The 14,508-nt window shown below is 38.4% G+C and overlaps 1 protein-coding gene across 4 annotated transcripts in view; it reads right to left on the bottom strand.

The window, feature by feature from the left end:
* Alms1 (ALMS1 centrosome and basal body associated protein) overlaps positions 1–14,508 on the bottom strand; it is a 127,689-nt gene that overhangs the window by 19,912 nt on the left and 93,269 nt on the right. For all 4 annotated transcript variants that reach the window (XM_075983694.1, XM_075983696.1, XM_075983697.1 and 1 more), the window contains 2 exons: positions 13,538–13,687; positions 6,974–8,073 (listed from right to left, as the gene is read on the bottom strand). In XM_075983694.1, the coding sequence (XP_075839809.1) occupies positions 6,974–8,073; positions 13,538–13,687 (1,250 nt within the window). The remainder of the gene's footprint in view (positions 1–6,973; positions 8,074–13,537; positions 13,688–14,508) is intronic.

Here is a 14,508-nt window from a genome sequence, read left to right as displayed (position 1 = left end):
TGGGAAGCAGCCTTCACGTATGAGCACAGGAGACCACTTTGTAAATATAACACCAGTAGCACAGACACTGAGAGCAACAATAAATAAATGGGACCTTCTGAAACTGAGAAGCTTCTGTAAAGCAAAGAACACAGTCAATAAGTCAAAACGGCAGGGTACTAAATGGAAAAAGATCTTCAACAAGCCCACATCAGACAGAGGATTGATCTCCAAAGTATTTACAGAACTCAAGAAACTAGACATCAAAATACCTAATAACCCGATTTTTAAAATAGGGTACAGATCTAAACAGAATTCTCAACAGAAGAATCTCAAATGGCCGAAAAGACATAAGCAAATGTGCAATATCCTTAGCCATCAGGGAAATGCAAATCAAAATGGCTTTGAGATTCCATCTTACACCAGTTAGAATGGCTAAGATCAAAAACACCAATGACAGCTTTTGCTGGTGGGAGTGCAAACATGTATAGCCACTTTGGAAATCAGTATGTCGGATTCTCAAAAAATTGGAAATCAATCTACCCCAGCAATACCAAACTCTTGGGCATATACCCAAAGAACGCTCAGTCATACTATAAGAACATCTGCTCAACTATGTTCATAACAGCATTATTTGTAATAGCCAGAATCTGGAAGCAACTTAGATGCCCCTTTACCAAAGAATGGATAAAGAAAATGTGGGACTTTTACACAATGGAGTAATAATCAGAGGTGAAAAAATGACATATTGAAATTTACATGCAAATGGATGGAACTAGAAAAAACCATCCTCAGTGAGGGAACCCAGACCCAGAATGATGAGCACGATACGTACTCACTCATCAATGGATATTAGAAGTAAAGCAAAGGATAACCAATCTATAGTCTACAACCCCAGAAAAGTTAGGTAACAAAGAAAATCCTAAGAGAAACATAGATTCCCCCTGGGAAGGGGAAATAGACAAGATCTCCTGAGAATATTGGGAGCATGGGAATGGGGGAGAGGGGAAGATGGAATGGGAGGGAGAACTTGAGGGAACAGGATGATCGAGATGGGGGAAGGACAGAGGGAGAGCAAGGAAAGAGCTATGCTGAGTGAGGGAGCCATTATGGGACTAGCAAGAAACCTGGCACTAGAGAAATTCTAAGAACTGCAGGAATTCTTAAGGATGACCCCAGCTAAGAGTCTAAGCAATTGTGGAGAGGATGCCCGAACTGGCCTTGCCCTGTAGTTAGATTAATGACTACCTTAATGGTCATCATAGAATCTTCATCCAGCAACCGATGGAAGCAGATGCAGAGATCCACAGAGAGCACTGGGCTGAGTTCCCAAAATCCAGTTGAAGAGAGGAAGGAGTAATATGAGCAAAGGGTTCATGACCGTGATAGGATACCCACTCAAACAGCTTACCTGAGCTAACAGAAGCTCACTGGGCATGGCAGCAGGGGAACCAGCCAGCACAGAACCAAACTTGGTCCTCTGGATGTGGGTGACAGTTGTACAGCTAGGGCAGACTGTGGGGTCACTGGCAGTGAGTACAGCATTTATCCCTATTGCTTGTACTGGCTTTTTGGAACCCATTCTCTTTGGGGGGATACCTTGCTCAGCCTAGATATAGTGGGAAGAGTCTTGGTCCTGCCTCAAAATAATATGCTGGACTTTGATGACTTCCCATGGGAACTTGCCCTCTCTGAGGAGTGGATGGAGGAGGGGTAGGAGGTAAACATGAAGGGAGAGGGAGGAGGAAAAGGAGTAGAAACTGGGATTGCTATGTAAAATGAGAAGTTTTTTTAAAAAAAATATAAATTTAAAAAATATTATCTTTACATGGTATAGAAATCCATATTTCTTATTTCCATATGAAGACTAGACATTACCAGCTGAAAAGTAGCAATGGAAATTTTTATACAATTCAGGCAGGAATACTAAAAAAGAAAGTTTGTACTCTTGTATGAAACTAAGTACTTGTGTAGTTGACCCAAGAATCCCACTTCCAATATAGCTGCAAAAGACTGTCACCGAGAGACAAACTGCTTGTTTTGTGTGCCGGACAGCTGGGGGGTGTCCAGCAGAGCACATGTCAATGTGAAGACTCCATGGAATATTATACGGTGATGAGACACCTGGGTTAGAGACACCTGTGATGAGATGCCAGTAGATTCTCAACTTATGAGCATCAAAGAAAAAAAAACAGTGGTGCACATTATATACAAAAATGCATGTACACACACACACACACACACACACACACAAGGTTTTTGTGTTTTTCTTGAGACACGGTTTCACTGTGTGGCCCGAGCTGTCTTGGACTTGCTTTGTAAATCAGGCTGGCCTCAAACTCAGAGATCAGTATGCCTCTGTCTGCCGAGTCCTGGGATTAAACATGTGTGCCACCACCACCTGGCAATACACAAGTATTTTTAAGTACCCATGCAACCCAAAATATATTTTTTAAAGGCCAGCCACATGACTGAAATAAGAATAGGTAGAGGGAAATTTTTTTAAAGGCAGCATGAATGGGAACACATTTAATTCAACTAATTCTTAGCACTAAAGTTATTTTTTCTCTGTCAGGCATGACAGTGTTATACTGGAATACTACAATTTGAGAGACTGAGGTTGGAGAATTACAAGCTTGAGATCAGCTTTGGGTTACACAGTAAAACTATGTATATGAGAAAAGATGATGATGAAGATGAGGAAGAGAAGATACCAATGCACAGAAACTGCACAGTACTTCTCTCACGTTTCTCTTTTGCCACACTTTTGAGAGGATTTACCATGACAAAACTGTAGGGTCACATTATCATTCAGGTGGAAAATTAAAATTAACAAGAGACTTGGAAATCCACTTTCTTTGCACACCTATTAACATCACACAAAAACAATTGTGGGTGGGGATGGGAGCTGGAGGGACGGCTCAGTGGTGAAGGGCACTTTTCGTTCCTTGAAGATGACCAGGGTTTGATTCGCAGCACCTGCACAGTGCTCAGGCCAACTAAACTGGTCTACATACTAAATTCAGAGCAGCCAGAGCTACATAGGAAGACTGTTGGGCGGAATGCTTTCAAATCAGAGACCCATCTAAGAATTTGCAATCAGACTTTGACTAAAGAAACATTTTTAAAGTCAATGACATAAGTAATTATTACTGTCAGCATTACTGTATTTCCAGTTTAAAACTTCTGACTCAAAAAGAAAAAAAAACTTCTGACTCTGTCTGATTAAGACAACAAGTACACAGTCAGGTGCAGTGGCACAAATCTATAATCCCAGGAAACAGACAGGCAGTTTTCTTTGAGTTCGCAGCCATATAAAATAAAATAAATAAATCTTTTAAAAATAAGTAATGCCTATTAGAAAACACAAAATACAAAAACTGCCTCAAGAAATAGAAATCAAAGAAAAATACATGAACTATGTCTATGGCAATCACTGGCAAATTCTATGAAGCACATAAAGAATCAACATTAATCACAGCATTAATCCTAACACTCAACATCAAAACACCAAAGAGACAAACTCAGTCCAAGAGGCTGGTATTATCCTAACAACAAAGATAGCAAAAACATCACAAGAAAATTATAGGCCATATGAATATAGATGCAAACATCTTCAAAAGTCTAGCAAATTGAATCCTATGGCACATGAAAAGGATTGCATAACTAGCAAAATGGGAATTATACCAGGAGTGCAGCATTGGTTCAACATGCGATTATCAATTCATGTATATCGTATTAATAGGAAATGGGATGGTGAGGATCATTTCAGTTGATGCCAAATCTGACTAAAACCAAAACCTTTTTTTTAATAAAAATAAAATCCAGATGATAAAAAGGGAACTTCCTCAATATAACAAGTCACAAGAGAAAACCCCCCAGTTAACATGCTCTCAGCTGTGAAGGACTGAAAGTATTCCTCCTGAACATGACATGGGTACCTGCTTTTACCACAGAACCCCCCTCTAAAAGTTCTTAGTAAATCAGAAAAATTCAAACCATCCAAACTACAAAGGTGAGAGACACTCTATCTGCAGATGAAAGGAAATTCTACATGCTCTACAAGAAAATTAAGAGTTAACAAATAATCCCAGCACTCAGGAGGCAGAGGTAGGCAGATCTCTGTGAGCTCAAGGCTAGCCTGGTCTACGAGTGAGTTCCAGGACAGCCAGGGCTACCCTGTCCCAGAAAAAAAAAAAAGAAAGAAAGAAAGAAAGAAAGAAAAGTTAACATATCAATCCAGCAACGCTGCTAAGGTAGAAGATCAACATGTAAAAAGTAGCTATGTATCTATACCAACATATAATCCAAAAATGAAATTAAAACAATTATACTTACAATAGCATCAAAAAGAATAAAATATTTGCAAGTATGGGCTCTGAAGGGACTCTGAGGGTCAAAACAACGGGACAGTTCTATCAAAACTTATAATGAAGATATACTAAATTCAAAGTGGTACTGGCAAAAGGAAAAACAAACCAATAAAACAAAATACAGAATCCAAATGTGGACGGACATACACATATATTCATGACTTCTGATGACAGTGCCAAGGAACAAAAGGGGAAAAGTCTAACAAATGATCTTGTCAGAACTAGACACAACACACCAAAGGATGAAGGTAGACCCTTTCTGAATGTCATATATAAAAATTAACTCAAAATAGTGTTTCTAAATATAAAAGCTAGACTAAAAAAACAAAAACCTTATGACATCAGATTTGGAAACAATTGCTTAGATGTGATCCCCAAAGTACAGGTAACCAAAAGTACATGCTGCACTATCAAAGCTGCTGTATGTCACAGATACAATCAAAACGTGACCATGTGAGAGGCTGCCTGCAGAACGGCCAAATACATTTTCACATTATACATTTAATAGAAGGAGTTACAATACTGAAGATATAGAAAAGTTTAACAACTTCAGTACAAAAAGTTAAGCAGCTAAATTTCTAAAGGTTAAAGGACTTTGTAAAAAAGGTCAAAGAAGATATACAAATGGTTAAAATGTATATCAAAACCATAGCAAGAAACCACTTCCTACTCAATAGCACAGTTAGTAGATAAAATTAAAAAAAAAACAAACAGAAAATAAATCCTGGCAAGGATGTGTTAAAATGGAAATCCTTGTTCAGTACAGGGGAGTGGAAAATCATGCCGTCACAGAGGAAGAAGGGGGCAGTAGCCCTCACAACACTGCTGGTAGACGCATACAAGGACAGGCACTGTGGTCTCACCAGCTGGGCAGTTCTCTAGTAAGAGAGAACTGGCATATGATTTGGCATTTCTACTCAAAGAACTGTATATAAGGACCCCAGGATCAGCCCTATTCACAACAGCTATATGTATATGTATGAGCATAGATTTGGGGACTGGAACCGCAGCTTGGTGGTAGAGAATGTGCCTCATAGGGAAGGTGTCCCTGTCCAACTGGGGGGTGCAGAGTCTGACAAGATCACATATAATATGGCTGTACTTATATGAAATGACCAGAAAAGACAAGTCCCCAGAGACAGATTATTGGTTGCCAAGGGCTAATGAAAAAAAAGGGCAAGACATGGATGATTATAAGCCCCAAATGTTGTTATTTAAGTGGGGGAAAACATCTGGACTCTTGAGGCAGGGTTTTGCTCAATATCTCAGGATGGTCTCAAAGTCACAGGAATCTTCCTGTCTCAGCTTCATGAGCACTTCAAACACAGTTACGTACAACGCCCAGATCAAAAGCAAAAGCTTTGTGCTATGTGGTCACACATAAACTTTCTACCTGGGCCCTTTTCCCTTTCCAGTGTTTTTTTCAGTTCTATGACTTTTTAAAAAATTTTAATTAATGTATGTAACCACTGTCACTTCATATCTACGCAAAGATCAATGATGAGAAATACTGGGTCTGGTAAACTAAGCACCTCCTGTCTCCTTCCCTATAGGTCAGCAGTGTCCATGAACTCCTACCAACAAAATACTTTTGAGCACAAATTGCCAAAATAGATATTTATTTATAAATTATCTTACTAACCATATATTATAAAATATACAAAAATAGAAAATTTGAAAGTTTGAGTAAAATAAAAATAAACTCTACTTTCCCTATTTCAATTGGACAGAGCATCTCTCCTTGGAGAACTCTTCTCTGGATCTTTGTTTTTTGAGACAGGTTTACACTAAGCATCCTGAGTGCTGAGAGAGCAAGTGCGCATCACTACATCCATGGCACTAATTTAACTCAGATGGAGGATCTGCCTTCATCAACTCTTTTCTGAAGTAAGGTGACCTCTGACTGCTACCACGAGGGTGTTAACATCACCCTGCTAATGTCTTCTTTATGAAGAGAGATAAGGAAACTTCACTTGGGCTTTCGTAACTGAATAAATAACTAATGATTTTGAAATTCTGATTTGCTTTTATAGCATGTTAAGTGATTACAACTTATCTTCTAGAGTATGTAACACCAAACTTGTAGCTTATTTCTGGCCAACACATCCATTCACCAGGTGTATTTATCCCCTCATAGCTTTAACTTGTCTTTTCATTTGTTAGTTCTCCTTTTATTTATTTTAAATCATGTTGTGGTGGACCCCGTTTTCAATTTTTATATGATTTTAAATTTCATTTACTTAAAAACAATATTGTATTATATGTGTGTATGCGTTTAAAGGCAATTCAAACACTTCTCAAAAGACAGGAGTAAAGAATGAAAAACAGATCCCACCCTCACCCAGCCCACCCCCGCCGAAGAGAGGCCATGCTATGCCTGAAGCTCCGAAATCTACCTAGTGCAAAGCTCCGCATGCACAGGTGACTGGCAAGCGTGTGTTGGGGGAAAGAATGACACAAACAATAGCGCTGTGCTACACTTTCTCACTCTTTTCCAGCAGAAACGGATAGTGAGGAAAGGGCAAAGTGGCTTGCTTCTTTTTTCCGCCTGTGTGAAGAGATTAACTAAAAAGTCCACAGAAAAGGCAGTTGCATCCCAGCTGGAATCTGTAGCCGTGTACCTGGATGTGCCTCCTTCTGGAGTACTCAGAAGTCATTTGGGGACAGCCTGTGCTCAGTGCCTTCTTGCTGTGCTTATACCGCTTCTCCAGAAATCTCCTCTGCTGATTGGTGACACTGCTGTATAATTTAATTCGCCTGGGTGACAAACACAGTTTTTCATGGCCAAAAGCTTGGACCAGCCGGGCCGTGTCGATGGTGGATATGGAGCTACTCCTGTCATTTAAAGTCACATCCCTGTCAGTCTGAGTCCATACATCTGAGTCCATAGGAGAAGTGGTGCTGGAGAAAATGTTGGGACTATCTGTGAGCAGCTCACTTTCATCTGTGGGTCTAGAATCTGAGGAGGTATTACTGACATAATTAAAATCCGGTCGTTTTCTCAGGATGTATTTATCTAATTTAAACTGCTCAATTTTAATCTGATTGGATTTCCCACTGTGACCCTTCTCTAGGCTCTTGCACTGCTTCCTCTGCAGCTTGCCTTTATGTTGATGCCGCCTCCTCCCGGTCCAACCCGTCACACCCCGTCCCCCTCTGCTATCGTCTTGGGTACTTTCTGAGGCCTGGAGTGAGTGTGTGATGGGATTCTGAAGCAGTTTAGCCAAACGATCAAGTCGTTCCACCAAAGACAGTTCTTTCTTTTCACAAACACCAGGCGGTTTCTGCTGCTTCTGTCGCTCCTGGTACTTATTCCAGAGTTCATTCAAACTCACAGTGCACCGTGCTGCTAGCTCTGGGGTGACCCTCTGATCCTTTTTTGGGTCATTTGTCTGTCTTTTGCCTTTTGGGTCTCTGGCCTGATTCTTGACAGTATTTGTCTTCTCATTGTCTCCCAAATTCAAATTGATGCTGAGGCTCTTAATTCTGGTGTAATCCATCTTGGTCTTGTCTGCACTTGTGCCAGGGGGAGGAAGGCAGCTGTGCTTTGAATGATGGTGAAAGAAATCCTTCCAAGAATGCTGCATGAAAACACTCCTTCCCAAAGACTCGGGGCAGAAATCTTGCTCGTGGGGCAGGTGCACAGGATGATGAAAATAAAATTTGGCTGACCTGAAGACAGAGTGTGTGGTGTTTTCAAATGCAGAACGGCATTCAGACTCTGAAAAGAACAAAGAGGAAAAAAAAGATTTCTAAAGAATTTAGAAATATTTGTATTCCTTTTATAAATACTATGTTAAGACATAGAACATGTGCTTAGCAACCAGACTGGCATAAGTCAAAATATGTGAATTCTGGGCTGGATCTCAGATGAAAGAGTGCTTGCCTAGCATGCACAAGGTCCTGGGTTCAATTCCCAGCATGTTATAAACTTCATTTATACTCCCAGTACTCGAAACACAGAGAAAGCAGGATCAGGAGTTCCAGGTTATCCTCTGTTATACGACCAGTTCAGGTTAGCCTGAAATAATTGTATGGTTTTGGGACAAAGGTCTCAAAAACAAAAACCAAGAGCACTAGAGAGTACAGAAGTCACTGGACCTCTGTGAGTTCAAGGCTAGCCTGGTACAGACAGTGAGTTCTAGGCCAGTCAAGGCTACTTTATATCAAAAACAAAACAACAATAAAACAAATCTGGATGGGATTCTTCCGTCATGTAACAAAGTTGTGTGCCCTGTAGTTCTCCAAACTATAATTAGTTCCCTTACACATCCATGACCAGTTCTTTATAGGCTACTTTTTGTATGTGTTCTTTCTTTAAAAAAAAAAATTTCACCTTGTTAGTAAGATCTAGATGGATATCTCTAGCTAAAAACTCTGGAATTTTACCATCAGCATTAAGTGGGTAGAGTAAAAAAACTTGTAAAAAAAAAAAAGCCTTATGCTTGGACAATCATCATTCCACATCAAAATAGGTACTGTTTAATGCAATCATATCTTACAGTTTGCTAGAACGTGTTTCTCTGAATGCACATTAAAACTGCATCCCTTGATTCAATCCTTGATTGATGGACTATGAAGCATTCAGAAAAGCCTTGTGCTGGCTTATTCCTGTTCCTCTTCACAGTCAAGTGGCTAAGATAGCAAATACGTATTTTCCTGTTCTCTAACTCATTCTCAAACCAATTCTCTCTTCTAATTACTCCTGAGTTTAGCCATACCACTGGATTATAACAGCTCTGACGTGACCAATGGTCTCCTCAAACAGCGAGTTCTATCTAGATAGCATGAAGTTCATACCCAAAATTCCCATTCAAGAAGATCACACTTCTCCTCATGGCTTTTACTATCATTTCAGTATCAATATCTACTCTTAGATTTACACTTCAAGCTATGATTTCTCTCAATCCCAGATTTATATCTATGTATCATATATATCAGTTAGATGTACAATCACCTTAACTTTTGAATGTCGTTAACCAAATTCTATTCTAGCCTTTACTAAAAAAAAATCCATAAAAAAACTAGAACTAATAAAATTATGTAGGTTTCAAGTTAGACATGTGTTTAAAACTGCAAGCATGAAGCATAGAATCTACAATAAGCCTCTGCTAGGATTTCCTCTGTTCTGCCCTTGATCCTTTGAAAGAAAATGGAGAAGATCTTGCTATTATGGCACAACAGACTAATGCTCCTGTAATCTGAGCAGTCCCGCTTGCCCTTGTGTATGGGAATTATGACCGAGTGCTTCCATTCCATGGGAATCACTTGGTGTTCCCCTATCTCTCTGAAGAGTCTGAGAAGCACCTTGGCCCCTGAGTCTACTGTAGTTACGTCCAGCTCCTCCACCGTGATGTCATCCATTCAGGGGGCCTTTCTACATTTCTCTCTCTTGATAGCTTCCTCTATCTCACTCCTGTCAATATTTAATATTTTTTCATCGTCTCTGGTACTGGAGTGGCTGCCAAGGTGTTTTTTGTTGTATTCAACATTGACAGCATTAGAGTCATTGTATAGGGTGTTAAAGTATTGTCTCCCTTTGCTTTACTTCCCCAAGTTGTTAATAAATGACCTTGCCCATCTTTAATCATCCGAATCTGAGGAACATATCTAGCACCGATAAATATATGGAGGCTTACAAATGACTATAGAATTATTAAATTCCTATATACAAATTCTTTAAAAATGTAATTCAAGTCACAATAGCATCAGAAAAGAATCTAATAAAAGAATTGAAAAACCCATAGTCTGAACACTACAAAGTATTGCTATAAAATTAAAAATCTAAATAAATGGAAAAGAGCTCATTCGTAGAGAAAAAACCAACAAGCAGTAACACTCTTCAGATTGTTCTATAGATCCAGTGCAATCCCTATCAGAATCCCAGATTGTTCTTTTGTAGAAACTGAAAAAATAATTCTAAAATTTGTATGTAATTTAAAGAAACCTAAAAAAGACAACATAATTATGAAAAATAAAGTTGAAGGCCCAATAAATGCCTAGGTTAAACCTTACCATAACTCAATAGTAATCAAGACAGATTAGTACTATCACATGATCAAAACATAGATCAACAGATACTATTGACAGACCTGAAATAAAATTATATATCTATAATTAGTTGATTTTTGGTAAAAGTTTTCAGGATGAGGAAATAGTTTTAACAGCTAGTGTTATGATAAATGAATACCCATATTTATCAAAATTGAAAACTGTGTCCAAAGAACATTATTACAAAAATAAGCCAGGAGTCATTACAAAAATAATTCCAGGTACTTGGGAAGCTAAGACGGGAAAATTACCACATCAATGTCTATTTGAACAACACTATTCTCTGTCCATCCTCCTCCTAATCCTAGCACTTAGCAATCACCTTTCTACATTCTGTTTCTATGATTTTTGTCTACTTGAGATATTTCATATTAGTAGAATCAAAAAATATTTGTGTCTTTGTGACTGGGCTATTTTGCTCAGGATATGTCCTTCTAAGGTTCATCTATATGACATAATTTCCTCATGAAGGCTTCATAATAACCATCTTTAAATATATAACATACTTTCTGTTATTTTGTTTGAGACAACATCTAGTTATGTATTCTATAATGAACTTGAGTTAACTATGTTGACAATAGTGGCCAATAATTTGTAATCCTCCTGCTTTGACTTCCTAAGTGCTTTAGATTATAGGCATGTATCACAGTGGTGGTTTGAACAGATATGGCACCTCACAAATTTATGTATTTGAATGTTTGGCTCATGTGGAATTTCCCTCTATATGCTGAGATTACCATTAATGAATAAAGAAACTGCTTTGGGCCTATTGTAGGGCAGAACTTAGGTAGGCAAGGAAAACTAAACTGAATGCTGGGAGGAAGAAGGGCAAAGTCAGGGAGAAGCCATGGAGCCACCACCAGAGTCAGATATGCCAAAACTTTGCTGGTATTCTACTGCCACGTGGCGATACACAGATTCATAGAAATGGGTTAAATTAGTATGTAAGAGTTAGTGAATAAGAAGCTAGAGCTAATGGGCCAAGCAGTGATTTAATTAATAGAGTTTCTGTGTGATTATTTTGGGTCTAAGCTAGCCGGGCAGCCGGGAACCAACAAGCAGCCTCCCACTACCTTTGCCCATTGGGATTGGCGCAATTAGGAAGGTCAGACTTGTTGGAAGAAGTGTGTCACTGTAGAGGCTTTGAGGTTTCATATGCTCAAGCTATACCCAGTGTGGCAATCTTCTTCTGCTGTCTGTGAATCAAGATGATAGAACTCTCTACTTTCCTTGCCTGCACCATGTCTGTCTGCAAGCTTCCGTGTTTCCCACCATGACAGAATGGACTAAACCTCTGAACTGTAAGCCAGTCTCAATTAAATGTTTCCCTTTATAAAAGTTGCCATAGTCATGGTGACTCTTCACAACAACAGAAACCTAAATTAAGACAACTACTCTATAAAAGCTCTTCACTGACCAATAATTCACTTTTTCCTTATCCATTATATGATGGACAGTTGGATTACTTCTCCCTCTTGGTTATAATAATACTGATAAACATGTTGTGAAGTTTGAGGTCTTGCTCTGAATTCTTTTGAATATGTGCCCCAAAGTGAGACTACTACATATGATAATTCTTTAATTTTTTGAGGGAAACAACATTGTTTTCCAGAACAACTACACCGTTTTACATGCCTGCAGATGGTGCATTAATTCCAACTTTTCCGTATTCTCCCCAACAGTTGGTTTTTTTTTTTTTTTGGTAGCATCCCATTAATTGTAGCCATTCTGATGGGCATGAACTGTTCCTTGTGGTTTTGAACTGAACTTCTCTTAACTTAGTTGAATGTCATTTCATATTCACTTGGGTCAAGAATATTTTCTTTGGAGAACTATATGTTTAACTCTTTGTCCATTTTTAAGTTGGGTTGTTTTTGTTTTCAAGGTACACATGATCCTTATTCATTCTAGGTTTAACTCTCAACAGACAGATAATTTGGGAGTATTTTCCCACTTCTGTTGATAGTCTATTTACGTTCTTGCTTGTTTCCAGGTGAATAAGTTTTTAAATTGTTTTAACAGAGTTTCATTTGTTCATATATGCTTTTGCTGTCCTATCAGAGAAGTGATTACCAAATACAGCTTCCTGAAGCCTTACTCTTACGTCTTCTACTAGTTTTAGGCGTTCAGGTCTTCTGTTTATGCGGCCAATCCTTTTTGATGTGATTTTTATGTAAAGCAATGATGTAACTTCATTCTTCTAATATCATTATCCATTTTTTCTACACTATCAGATTAAAAGGTTATCTTTTCCCCACTGCACAATACTTGTAACCTTGGGAAAAATTATTTTATAAATTCTAAATGTGAGGAGCTAATGGGAACTCTTTTCAGTATATTGCTCTTTTTCTTTTTTGCTCTTTTTTTCTTACATGGAAACTCTTATCTTTTAACAGGTAAACTCTGACAGCAGAATAGTAATGGTTTATGTTCTGCATGCTCCTCTCTTTTGTCAGGGCCAAAGACAAATACAATTCATTTAATTTAGCTTTTTACTATTATTAATTGATGTTATCTTTCTCAGGATTCTAGAGTAATTTCAGGTTTCCACGTTTCAATACTAAGACATGATACTGTACTTCTAACATCATTAGACTTAGAGGTAGTCATTCCTCAGTATCTGGTGGAATTGGTTCCTGGACCTCTCGCAGATGCCAAAATTTGTAGATGCCAAGTGCTTTAAATAAAACAGGAAGAGGCCTGGATAGACCTGTGCATATGGATGTGCATCAGCAGCTCTACGCTGCAAATCATCACTAGATCACTTTAACACCAGAAACAAGGTAAACGCTAAGTCAGCAGTCATTATCCCATGCTGTCTGTGCAGAGTAATAAAAAAGAGGTCAATGCATGGTCAACAAAGACAAGATCTTTCTCAAATCAGTAAGATTTTTCTGCACATAGTTGATGGAATTGGGTATGGAAGGCTGAATATATTTACTTATATGCTGCTTCTGTATATATTTCCCTAGAATTAACATTTATTTTTACAAATCTATAACATATCCATATAGACAGAGCAATATTAAAATGATATTTATAAATAAAACAGAAAAGATCTTATTTTCATCAGAATGGACCAGAAACACAGAGATACTAGCCCCAGGCGCACACACTGACATATCCTTCATTACCTGAAATACCTATCTCTAAGGATCCTTCTTTCTCTGGGCAGAGCTCCTGAGGGATGGTCCTTTTAACATGGATCTCCTCCTTCTCTATGATGGATTTAGAATTGGAGAGGTTTTCAGTTTTTCTGTCTTGTACAATGGTAACACTGGAACCTAAGAGAACAAAATAAACACATTAATACATAAAAGAAGTTGAAACAAAAAGCCTCTAGGCCGGGCAGTGGTGGCGCACGCCTTTAATCCCAGCACTTGGGAGGCAGAGGCAGGCGAATCTCTGTGAGTTCGAGGCCAGTCTGGTCTACAAGAGCTAGTTCCAGGACAGGAACCAAAATGCTATAGAGAAACCCTGTCTCGAAAATCCAAAAAAAAAAAAAAAAAAAGCCTCTAGCCATCTAATATGTGAAAGTCATTGCTAGTGGCATTGCAAAACACAAATACCTATACCACAATGTTTAGAAAAATGTAAACGGGAACAAAAAGCACACATATATAAACATTCACATAGAGAGCTACAGAAGCACCCTAAGGCGCTGGAAAGATGGCTCAGCGGTTAAAAGTACTTGTTGCTTTTGCAGAGGACATGTTTCACTTTCTAGACCACATGGTGGCTTCAGATAACCTCTATGTAACTCCAAGGGGATCTGACACACTCTTCTAATCTCTATGGGCACCAGGAATTCAAGAGGTACATACATACACACAGGCAAAACACTCATACACTTAAAATCAATTAAATCAATTAAGATATATGGTTTCTAATTTTCAAGTTTTAAAAACAAAAAAAAATCCATAAGAATAAGAAAGAAGCAGATGAAGAAGTATTACGAAAGCAAACAAAGAGAAGTGATTCTAGCAAACAATACCATAGAAGAACTCTAGACAATTGACTTGGGTCTCTGAAGATGGAGAACATTTTGAAGTAGTAATCAAGTCACTGAAAGCAAAGAAGCTGCATAAAAAAGACTGGAATGAGG

This window comes from Microtus pennsylvanicus, chromosome 8 (genome assembly GCF_037038515.1).
Source record: "Microtus pennsylvanicus isolate mMicPen1 chromosome 8, mMicPen1.hap1, whole genome shotgun sequence".
In the NCBI taxonomy this organism is placed as follows: Eukaryota; Metazoa; Chordata; class Mammalia; order Rodentia; family Cricetidae; genus Microtus; species Microtus pennsylvanicus.
This window is presented reverse-complemented; position numbering and strand designations above follow the sequence as displayed.